The sequence below is a fragment of the Myotis yumanensis genome, unplaced genomic scaffold, assembly GCF_028538775.1.
Source record: "Myotis yumanensis isolate MYYU_CA2020_CCGP unplaced genomic scaffold, mMyoYum1.0.hap1 SCAF_3, whole genome shotgun sequence".
Lineage (NCBI taxonomy): Eukaryota > Metazoa > Chordata > Mammalia > Chiroptera > Vespertilionidae > Myotis > Myotis yumanensis.
Window position 1 is genome coordinate 191,406,961 of NW_027223754.1, and position 12,593 is coordinate 191,419,553.

At 38.4% G+C, this 12,593-nt stretch overlaps 1 protein-coding gene across 2 annotated transcripts; it reads left to right on the forward strand.

Moving 5' to 3' along the window:
- The first annotated feature begins 598 nt into the window (after positions 1 to 598).
- CLEC12B (C-type lectin domain family 12 member B) lies at positions 599 to 10,445 on the forward strand. Of its 2 annotated transcripts, XM_070407885.1 has the most exons (6): positions 599 to 756; positions 2,577 to 2,666; positions 4,877 to 5,095; positions 5,614 to 5,768; positions 5,964 to 6,079; positions 10,148 to 10,445. In XM_070407885.1, the coding sequence occupies exons 1-6, from the start codon at positions 666 to 668 to the stop codon at positions 10,296 to 10,298; spliced, it is 822 nt and encodes a 273-aa protein (XP_070263986.1). In that variant the 5' UTR covers positions 599 to 665; the 3' UTR covers positions 10,299 to 10,445. The 2 variants fall into 2 exon arrangements, with proteins under 2 accessions (XP_070263986.1, XP_070263987.1); XM_070407886.1 differs by lacking the exon at positions 599 to 756 and having other exon boundaries at positions 4,885 to 5,095.
- Positions 10,446 to 12,593: the final 2,148 nt, after the last annotated feature.

Here is a 12,593-nt window from a genome sequence, read left to right on the forward strand (position 1 = left end):
GAAGGGAACTCCATTCACACATAGTTTTAATAGCTATCAATTTCTTCTCAATGCCCCATTGCCAACTCTCTCTCTTTCTCTTTCTCTCTCTCTCTTCTACACACACACACACACACACACACACACTTGAATTTCTTAAAGCATCAGCCAGGTGTGGGTGGTATTTAACTATACAGCTCTCAGTACATGTGACGACACACTCCATCCTGTTTTAGTATGTGTATCTGCTTGATATCTAATATAGGTGAGTATAAACCACATCCAATGTGTGATGCAGAATTAGCTTAGCTTACCTTACCTTTAACACATGTAAAGAGGACACCTGACCCTTTATTGAAACCTTGCGAATCATAGGATTTCCTGCATAAAACCACCACTCCTGCACTGATTCCAAACACCACTTCTTTGCTTCATAGTATAAAACAACAATGAAAGAGCCCTTTGGATCTACAATATACTGATTTCTAAGGAGAATATTAGACTTCACTCACATTCTCTGCAGAAAAACAGATTATCATTCTGTCCTTACATAGATTGCAGTGGGATGTGTCTTGGGCCAGTTGAGTGTCTGTATAAAAGCTCCAAGCCTTGGAAAGAACATCTTGTTCAGGCCTGAAGACATTGAAACATTAATTACACAATTCACAGGAGTGCTTTCTTCTACAATGTCCGAAGAAGTGACCTATGCGACACTTTCATTTCAGGATTCCGTTGGAGCAGGAAATCACCAGAATAGAAATAACCTAAGGAAAAAAGGTAAGGATTCAGGAAAAGTGCGACTTGACCTTGGGGGAGGGACAGGTGTTCAAGGCTTTGAGGGACTGGCTTTGATACCTAAGCTAAAGAGAAGGGTGCTGTGAGAGCTTCGAAATAGAGACAAAGTGGTGGAATATATTAGTAGAAGAAGTGTTCCCAATATTGAGGAAAAAATGGTGTGTTATCACTGTCTCATGAAGCCATGTGTTATAGTAAAAATGTTGAGTAGACATGCCAGAGAAAGGGGACTAAAAGGTTACTTTTTATAAGTGTAGTCCTTTTATAAATGTAGTCCCTGCGAGAGATGCCAGAGGGATCTTTTAGAAGGCAGATCGGAAGCTTCTAAAACATAGAAGATAGAAGAAATTTTTCTTTTCAAAGGTATAAAAACTGAACAGGAAAGTTGGAGAATGGGGGAGTCAGAAATAGACAATAGTTTCAGTTTTATAGTATTTTAAAAAATGAAGAAATTGAAATTCCCAGAATAATTAGTAGTGTTGAATATATAATAACAATATTTTAAAAAGTATGTTACTTGCTGTGTATCACATCTCTATTAAAATATAGTTGTGAAGTAAATGAAGTAATATTAGTACTTTTTCCAATATATTGAGAAAACTAAGGCTGAAAAAAATTAAATGATTTAACCAAGTTCATGCAACTGTTATGTGGTGGACTCCAGACTCAGTTCTAGCCTTTCACTCATTCCCTTGTATCCAATTGAAAGAATAAAAGAGTGGTCTTTGTGGTCAATAATCCAATTTAATATATCAGACTACATCCCTCACTTTTAAAAATCCATTGACAGTTGAGGCTGTTGTCCTGAATCATAATCTAAAATATATAAACTATGTTCTTTTCTTTAGATTTATTATTTTTTTAAATTTAAGTGTGTGTGTGTGTGTGTGTGTGTGTTTGGTTTGAAAGAGGGGTGATATAAAAAAGAAGATGGGAATAGGCTTTGCATTTTCTAATAAAGATGGCTATACATTATTTTTTAGAAAAGTTTTACTCTAATCCAGAAAGAGAGAGGGAGTAGTGGATATGTTATATGTAATACTGCACCTGGAGATTCTCAAATATTGGGCTAGATGCCATTAGATCCTGAGTTGAGGAATAGGAAAGTGATTTAAGTAAGAGAACCATTTGTGATATATATAGGGTGGGACAAAAGAAGGTTTACAGTTGTGAGTACATGAAACACAAAGTTTATTCCTGTGTTATTATTTATTATTGTATTATTTTCCATAAAACACTTTTAAACATATTTTTGCCCCACCTTATATATGGAATGTCAAATTTTGAAGAATTATTTGCTAGCTTTCTCATCTTTTCTGTGGTTTTTAAGTTACATTGTACATTCATTCCTTCTTTCATTCAGTATCCACTCATTATCTAATAGGTGATAAATAAAATGGGTAATAGATAAAAATAAAACCCATAGTAACACTTGTTTTGTGGAGGTTTGTAATTTTAAAAACCTGGGATCTCTTCTATTGTTAGGGCCATCCAGAAAGCCACTTTCTACAACATCTTATTCATGAATTCAATAAACTTGAAGAAGAAAGGTGTGTAATGATGAAAACAAAAACCTAATGCTTAGAAGACACTTGTAAAGGAAAGGAGAAGGGAAAAGAAAGAAATGAAGAAATAAGGGAGGAAGGCAGGGGTGGGGCCCTCACAGCACATTGTTTTAGGTGTTTTCTAGATGGGCATTATAGAAGCTTAGGAAGCTTCCTTGGTGGGAAAAATAACCGTATGTAACTCCCACAAGGGAGTTGTTTGTTCATCCCTCTGTTGGCCTCCTTCATTGTTTCCAGGTCTATCCCACACATGGCGCTGGGCAGCCCTGAGTCTGCTAACCCTTTGTCTGTTGCTGCTGACCGGGCTTGTGACCTTGGGGATTATGTGTAAGTATACTTGCATCAAACCCAAGAAAGATGATTAGGAAACACTAGGTGAATTCAGGTTTGATATATAAGAGCTACATCCTAAATACTCTAATGCTTTCTGCTACTTTCTATCTCTCTCCTTCTCCCTGTCTCCAAGGTAAACCAACAAGGAAAATATTATTATGAGGATTTTCCCCTAAATCCATTGCTTTCTCTTGGTAAGCTAGACTGAACCAGGTAGCCAACTTTTATTTCTCCAGTTATTGGTTGGAATAAGGAGTCTCTTTTCTGCATAGACACACATCCACTTATTATTCCAACGGTGAGAAACAGAAAGCCAAGGACAGTGGGTTCAAGGAAAAGCATACCATTTTATTTACCTCTAAGACTTTGTACAAGTCTGGCTTAATCTGCTCATGTAAGACCTTTCTAGAGTAGACAAACTGCTAAGCAGCAGAAACAGCCTGACTATTATAAATGAAAAAGAGATACAAACAAGGAGGAAAAGTTGCCTGATATTCCTTAGCCAGTAGATAGAAAGTTGAACCAGCTGGGCAGGCGCAGCTCAGTGATTGAGCGTTGACCTATGAACCAGGAAGTCATGGTTGGATTCCAGGTCAGGACACATACTCAGGTTGATCCCCAGTGTGGGGTGTGCATGAGCCTGTTGATCAATGATTCTCTCTCATTATTGATGTTACTATCTCTCCCTCCCTCTCCCTTCTTCTCTGAAGTCAATACAAATATATTTAAAAATATAAAGGAAAAAGAAAGTTGAACCACCTCCAACAATGGAAGCTCCACTTCTAAGCACAGTAGTGAAAAAAGAATATCCTTTTTAGTCTGACCCATCATTTGGGCAGTCAGGGCTATTCAGGGTAGGGAATCCTGAACTAACAAGTGCAAAAGCATCCTGAGGATACACACTTTGTAGGATGTTAAGCATGTGATGTACAGAGTAGAGTAGTGAGTGAGCACAGTATTCAATTTCAGGGGATTTGCAGTCAAGAAAGTTTATTTGCTAAGTGATACCAACATTTCCTCTGATACTTTCATTCCTTTTTATATATATGTAAAATCTCATGGATAATTAGGATTTAGACATACTTTTTTGGACATACAAATAGAAACTAATGATGTAACTTGCTCTTTTGAAAAGAAATATTATGTTCTAGCAATAGTGACAACCATTCAGCAGCCAATCATTATGAAGCTTAGTAGTTAATCTTCTACAATGATGTATGTTGTATTTTTATTTTTAAATTATTGGCATTATTGCAGATGTTCCCCACAACCCCCCTTAGCCAACCTAACAGTCATGTGTGTCTAAACAAAATTAAGATGCACCCTACCCTGTTTGGTTTAGTGGATAGAGCATCGGCCTGCGGACTGAAGGGTCCTGGTTTTGATTCCGTCAAGGGCACATGCCTGGGTTGGGGTTGCAGGCTCGATCCTCAGTAAGGGGCATGCGGGAAACAGCCAGTCAATGATTCTCTCTCATCATTGATGTTTCTATCTCTCCCTCCCTCTCCCTTCCTTTCTGAAATCAATAAAAATATATTAAAAAATAAAATAATAAAATAAAAAAGAAGATGTAATATGTAATCATTGGTTCTCCATAGAAGGAAGAGTTTTTCTCAATTAAAGTGCAATGCTTTGAGTGCAATGGCTCTTAAATTTATTCTGCTGGTGAGCCATCTAAAGTGTTTATCAAAAATGAATATTTTTATGGATCTAGGATCAGAAGTGGCATTAAAATCTTCCTTTTAACACACACACACACACACACACACACTCACAAAAATATCCCAAGTGATTCTGACACAAGCTGTCTGCAGACTATACTTTGAGAGAGCCATTACCCCAAAGGACTCTGTCCCTATTAAAACAATTACGTGAACCAACTCCAAAAAGAAAAAGACAAAATTTCCAACAAGTGTATGGCAAAATGACTGGCACTGCTTTAGATGAAATGTCAGTTACATAATCCGCAATTTGTTATTTTAATATAAGCACAAAATAATTAAATATAAATAAAGTTATAAGAATGAGCTCTAAACAAATTTAAATAGAAGGGCATCTGGTGGGCTTCTTCCAGATTCCTCCAGTATGAGGAGTTACTAATAAATTTTAAACAATATAAGAAATATTTCTGTGTTAAGAGAATTATCCATGGCTAACGTGAGAATGGGAGGCTGTCTGAACTTATTTACTATTATGCCTTGGAGTTTTGCAGATGTCTAAGGAAATTAGCTCAGACTCGGAGAATTTGAGTCAACTTCAAAAAACCGTCCACCACCAGCAAGATAACTTATCCCAGCAGCTGAGCAACTACAGGAACTTTCCCACGGAGGAGGAACTGCTCAAATCACAGATCTCCAATCTATTGAAGAAGCAGGGACAAATGGCCATCAAACTCTGTCAAGAGCTAGTCATTCACACTTCAGGTAATCAGGATCTAGTGACCTGTCAGATCAAATCTGTTGTCTCAGTTTAGGTTAATTATGTGCATCATCTCTGGGAGTATGAGAGAGTCGTGTTGTCCGAAGTCCACTAATGAAATCACACTGATTTTACAGAAGACAAAGGAAGATATAAAAGTATTTAATATTTTTGAAACAGAGGCAAATTTGGGGAAGCATCATGAACTTATATCAATTTGGATACTTCAGCCCTTCCACTTTATGAACTCTTTTTAGGGGATCCTGGTGTTATAAGAAGTTAAAAGTAGAACAGATCATTCATTCTAGTTCCAGAAGACTGAGCCCTGCAAAGATCATTTTAATCACCATTGCCCCAACCTATAATTGGGGTGATCTCATTTTCAAAGGCTCCTACAACAGTATGTTTTCAGGGTGCTGGGTCTCAAACCCTATCATCAAGTTAAGTAGCTTAGTTTCCAAAACCTTCCCCAATCACTCCAAAGTTGTTTAGTTTGTATTTTTAGGTATAATTTCTTTTTCAGATCACAAATGCAATCCTTGTCCTAAGATGTGGCACTGGCACCAAAACAGCTGCTATTATTTTGCAACGAATGAAGAGAAAACTTGGAGTAACAGTAGAAAAAACTGCATGGACAAGAACTCCACCTTGGTGAAGATAGACAGCTTGGAGGAAAAGGTCAGAATCTTCTTTCATGGTTACAGAAATTGCCCTTGTAATGTAAAGCAAATTAATAGACTTTCTGATCCACACAGTAGGAATTCAGTACATTTTGAAGGAGAATTAATGGTTTTAATGTGTGTTCCCATCTATCTTGCTTCTGCAACCGGAAATGTGGTTCTCACATAAGATTTTTCCTTTTCTCTTTCTCAGCATTTTCTGAAGTCCCAACCATTACCCAAGCTTTCTTTCTTCTGGTTGGGATTATCATGGGATCCATCTGGCAGAAGTTGGCTGTGGGAAGATGGTTCTAGCCCCTCTCCAGCCCTGTAAGTCTCTATTTGGAAAAAGTCCAAGCTAATAGCACTAAGAAATGGGATATTGACAAAATGATCTGATCTTCATTTCTATGATAATTAGTGATGTTGAACATCTTCTTATTTGCCTGTTGGCCCTCTGTAGGTCTTCCTTGGAGAAATGGCTAATCAGATCCTCTGCTTATTTTTTAATTTTGGTGGTGAGCATGCTATAGTATATATAGATATCAAATTGCAATAGTGTACATCTGAAACATGTTATTAACTAATCTACCTCAATAAAAAGTTAATTTTAAGAATTATAAATCTAGATTCAAAAAAGAGTACAACCTACAAAGGAAATAGAGCTTCAGTAACAGATACTGATGCCCTGGCCAGTTTTGCTCAGTGGTCAGCCCACCAACCAAAAGGTCTTGGGTTCAATTCCTGATCAAAGGCACCTTCTTCAGTTTCAGGCTTGATCCTAGGCCCCCAGGTTGGGGTGCATGCGAGAGACAACCAATCAATGTGTCTCTCTCACATAGATGTTTCTCACTCATTCCCCCTCTACTCTCCCTAAAAATCAATGGCAGGGGAGCAAGCAGTTAGGGACGAGATCAGGCCAGCATGGGGGAACAAGCAGTTAGGGGTGCAATCAGGTCAGTGTGGGGGAGCAAGCAGTTAGGGGGCAATCAGGCTGGCAGGGGAGGGCAGTTGATGCGATCAGGCTGGCAGAGGCAGTTAGGGGTGATCAGGCTGGCAGGCAAGCGGTTAGGAGCTATTGGTCACGGATTGTGAGAGGGATGCCCAACTGCTGGTTTAGGCCCAATCCCTGGGATCAGCCTAAACCGGCAGTCGGACATCCCTCAAGGGGTCCCATATTGGAGAGGGTGCAGGCCAGACTGAGGGACACCCTCCCCCATCCCATGTACGAATTTTGTGTACTGGGCCTCTAGTATTTTCTATAATAATATACATTAACACACATTTAAATTTAACAATTGTTAGCTATTTTCTAACAAAAAGTAAGTCTACATTGGTTAAATAGTTTAACAATTAAATTTATGATGGGGACTTGCAATTAAATTATATATAAAATGTTTTTCATGAATTAACATGAGCCACTTTATGGTTTTAATAAAAATATTTAAAGTATTTATAGACTATATAGTATTTTGAAAAAATAATTTTTGGCAACTATTGAAAGATATGAAAAAATGGTCATCTTAAAAATATGTCAAAGGGCACATAGTTTTACAAAATTCTTTTAGCAGACTGACTGCAAAACCAAATATTTTGAGGAACACCTCTCATCACAACTATATTCAAATGGTACAATCACATTTGTATTTTTAATATAACATATGGCATTTGTATATTAGATGAAACTTACAAGCAGTGGCATCTTTCTGGGCATAGCAGGTTTTTTCACCTCCCTATCCTTATCAAATTGTTAATCTATTCAACTCCTATTTCACTCTTTAATAATGCAGGTTGTCAAAGTTTCCTTAAATTGAATTATAATTGCCCATTTTCTGTCAAAGATACTGTGCTTCAGTTGTGACTCACGGACTTCTTTTAATAACAAACAATATGTTTATACTTTTCTCCCTGGTTACACTTTATCTTCATTCATTTCCCCAAGTTTTGTCCTGGGCTTTTCTACCCCACACCAATCTTCCCACCCTCTAACCACCAGTACTTAACATTAAATTGACTAGTCTGGCTTCACACAGATAACAATGGGAAAAAGCACATGCAAAGTAACAAACACACAAAAAAATGACAGTTGCTCTGCAAATGGAGCAATATAGGGCATGAAACGAAAACAAATTAATCTGAGAGACTGACGCTAGACTGAGGTTTCACAGGAGTACCCTGACACCAGGCAAGTTCAGTTGTTTCCATTTTGGAATTTAAGAAGATATGTTCCTCTTCTCAAAAGAGTTTTAATCTTTCCTGCCCCCCCCCCCTTTACACCTAATTGAAGTATGGAGGAGGGGGCCCCACAGCAAGTTTCAGAGCCTGGGAGCACTGGTTCCCTGAGATTGAGCGGTCTGATAAACTCGTGCGGCACACTCAGCATAGTAAGATTGAACTTCAGGATCACACGGCCATTTCCTACTGAGGAAAGGACAGTCTGAGCAATCACACATGCTAGGAATAAAGTTTAGTAAGTTCAGCTCTGAAGCAAGAAAAGAACGTTGCAGCGTAAGGCAGATCATTTGGGGGAGGGGGAGAATTGGAGCACACAGAAAATTTAAATCTGATGAGCATAATTTTCTAATGACATTATTTATCACCAATTCCTTAACAGAGGAACTGGGGATTGATACTAGGGCCACATTCATTTCTCTCTTAACTTTGTCTTGTTCTCTTTTCGCCCTCTCTCTCTCTCTCTCTCTCTCTCTACACTACGGTGTCGGGTGAATTTCCCGCCAAAATATAAGATGGCGGTTCGCATACGCAGGTAGGTATGTTTGTGAACGGCAAACAAACAAATATTTGGTAATACGCAGTTACAATCGGCCCGAGTTTACACGTTTCCCGCACTCCACCGCAAATCTATATGAACCGAGTTAAGACGGCTCCCGCGGAGTACGCACAATTCACGCAAGCCGACTTAACTCGTTTCCCGCAATCCAAGTGTCTATATATATATATATATATATATATATATATATACACACACACACACACATATATATATACACACATATATGTATATATATGTATATGTATATGTATATATATATGTATATGTATATATATATATATATACATATACATATATATATATATAAATTATACTTACGCATAGTAAAATGTAACAACTTTATACACAGAAAGTGATTTCATTTGTTTGTTTGTTTTTCTTCATAAAGTTCCAAACTAAAGAAAATCTAGTACTTCTAATATAATCTGCACTAGAGGCCTGGTGCACAGATTTGTGCACATTGAAAGGAAATTAATTAGAAGGTGGCCAGTGGGGTAGAACTGGGCGAGATGGGCTGGACACACCCTGGAGCCAACCTCCCATGGTCCCTCCCCAGCTGGCTGCACCTGGGGTAGCCTTGGGGCTCGAAGGCCATCTTCAGAGTGAGCAGGGTCCCTCCAGCAGGTGGGATTCCTCATCCTGGCCTGCAGGGATCGGTATGAAACCCGCAGTCCAACTTCCCCCAAGGGATCCTGGAATGAAAGAGGGCACTCTGCAAAGCTGCTGTTGCTAAGCAGCTCCTGCATTGAGCATCTGCTCCCTGGTGGTCAGTGCACATCATATCTATGGGTTGGTCAGCCAGTCAGCTGGTCGCTTAGCCTTTTATATATATAGACTAGAGGCCCAGTGCATGAAATGCGTACATGGGTGTGTGTGTGTGTGTGTGTGTGTGTGTGTGTGTGTGTGTGTCCCTCAGCCTGACCTGCACCATCTCCAATCTGGGAGCCCTCAGGGGATGTCCTACTGATGGCTCAGGCCTGCTCCCCATGGTTCTTTGCTCTCTGCGGGGCCTGCTTGCTCCACACCACAGCGATTGCCAAGCAGGCCATGCTGGATGCTGCCTGTGGGCCGGGCTTGCCTGTTCCCGGGTCCCCGTGGTGACAGCCAAGCTGGCTGTGCTGGGAGCTGTCTGCGGGCTGTGCTTGCCTGCTCCCAGGTTGCCACGGGGACAGCCAAGCAGGCTGTGCCATGCTGGGAGCTGCCTCCTCCTTGCTGTCAGTCTCCACGGAGGTGATGAGATTAATTTGCATACTCCTGATTGGCTGGTGGGTATCACGAAGGTATGGTCAATTTGCACATTTCTCTTTTATTAGTGTAGATTGGGTAGTTTCTACCATGTTAATGGAGGGAAACAAATTCTCAACACAGAATTTAAGCATCCATCTTAAACAATTCTACATGGAATTATAATTAACTTGAAATATAGAACTCATGTCTGCCAGCTTCAGGGATCTTGTGTTGTGGAAGCATAAGTCTCTCAATATTCAGATATATGATATTTATTTAATAATGGAAAACATTGAATTGTGGTCAAATTTAAGATATTTGATGTATAACTTAATTTTTAAAAATATATAATTAATTTTGAATGGATTAATTTTCAGATTTAATACTAAAGAATATGCCCAGATCAATGGATCCCAAGGATGTGCCTACTTTCAAGAGGGAAATACTTATACTTCCCGCTGCAGTGCTGAAATTTCTTGGATTTGTGAGAAGACAGCTGAGTTAGTGAAGATTGAAGACTTGAATTAATAGGCTTCTTCCAAATTCACCAAAACGTAAGGAACTTGTGGTTAAGTTCATGAGAGGAAGGAGACAGCTACCCTACCAGAACCAAAAACATATGAAAAGCAACTGTGTATTGAATCTATCAGGCAAATAAACTTGCTCTACAGAACATTCTCCACCTCATTGTCTGATGCCTTCTGATCTGATGTTCTGGTTATTGCTGGAGTAGGGGATTAACTGTTCTAGGGCCCTATTGTGCTGTCGCAAAATCATTTTACTGACTTTCCTCTCTCAAATAAAGGACTCTTTTCCAGCTTTGTTGTTACATACCCACAAGTGCACTGGGGTGCTATGTGAGGATCGAACAGTCAGAACTGACACAGGCCATCGCCTTAGAGCAAGGTCCAGGAGATCTTGCTGTGAAAGTTGGTGGATCATGTAGAAGGTGAGGGATCCCCAAGTAGGGATTCTAGTTTCTGGGTGGCAGCATTATACCAAATGATTTGGAAATATATTAGCAAATTGAGTGCCTGTACCATTGTGTACCAGGTACACATCAGCCTGCAAGTACAAAATAACTCGTCCTCCTCCATTTCCCTATGAAAATACACTTTTAATAATCTTTAAAATTTAGATCATTTATAATCTAGGTGAAGTAGCACATCATTTAGCATTTATACCCTCATTTATTTAAATTAGTAATGTTGAGGTTATTCATGTGGTAATCTGGGAATTATTTTTCAAAGTTTATTCTCCTATAGTTGAGATTTTATTTCATTGAGAAAAGTTCTAAGAAATTGAAGAGATGAAGATATTAGAACTATTAATTTTTATTTTTCAGAATTTTCCTCTGACATAGTTCACCAATATCCTTGCACATTACAGGATAAACACTATAAATTTAGAGGTCAAGAGTTCTTCTGGGACAAAATTGCTGGTTTGAGGATATCGATGAGAAATATGGTTCTTATGTTCTCATATAATTGCACAGCTATGCATAAGCTAAAGAGAATGGTAAACTAATCTGTGATACTGATTTTGCTAGAACAAAAATATAGAATTTACTGGAAAAACTTATATGATCCAAGTTCAAAGCTAGTTGCATTTCAGAATACTTTGACCGTCTTTTGAAAGACTGTCTTCATACATACCATCTAGTAACCTGTTATTCTCTAAAGATTTAAAATTGTGAGCTAATCAATATCTTATATCTGTACCAACAGATAGTCTAGAATAAAGGAATTAAAGTCTACTGTGGAAACTTAGCAAGAATTTCAAATAAAACATATTTAAGCACAACTTATTATAGATAATTATTTCGTCATTGCTCAAGCAAACAAGACTTTGCCAATTTTCACAATACAAGTTACATATACATGGATTGAAAAACAACTTTGTTTCATTACTCTTTAGTAGCTTACTGTCATTGTCATTCTTTTTTTTTTTTTAAATATATTTTTTTATTGATTTTTTATAGAGAGGAAAGGAGAGAGATAGAGAGTTAGAAACATCGATGAGAGAGAAACATCGATCAGCTGCCTCCTGCACATCCCCTACTGGGGATGCACCCGCAACCCAGGTACATGCCCTTGACTGGAATCGAACCTGGGACCTTTCAGTCCGCAGACCGACGCTCTATCCACTGAGCCAAACCAGTTTCGGCATGTCATTGTCATTCTTACAAAGATCATTTTATTTTCTAAAGCTCAAGAACTGTACCTTTGACTCCCACACATTTGGGTTTTTCTTGCTTCCCACAGTAAACATAGTTTCTTCCTCTATCTCTAACCATTGAAATATCTGCTGTTAATAATTAAAATATCTGTGTTGGTTATTTCTTGTTCCTATAAAGAAGTTACAGGTCCCCACCCCCCGGGGTATCTTGTATCTTTTAATTCTGATCTCACGTACACTCTGACTTTCACATTCAATGGAAAAGAAAAGAACATTTATGTTTCTGACCTTGGAGTGGCTCTGGAATTTGATCAGACCTTATTGCTCATAGACCTCTCCTGCTGCCCTGCCATTGTCATGCTATCCTTGGCAGCCTCTTTTCAGGAAACCTCTTATGTCACAATAATTTATCCCTTATTGCTTACTGATAACTTGGCTTATGAAACATGATATACCCCAGGAATTTCTTTCTTTCTTTCTTTCTTTCTTTCTTTCTTTCTTTCTTTCTTTCTTTCTTTCTTTCTTTCTTTCTTTCTTTCTTTCCTTTCTTTCTTTCTTTCTTTCTTTCTTTCTTTCTTTCTTTCTTTCTTTCTTTCTCTCTCTCTCTCTCTCTTCCTTCCTTTCTTTCTTTCTTTCTTTCTTTCT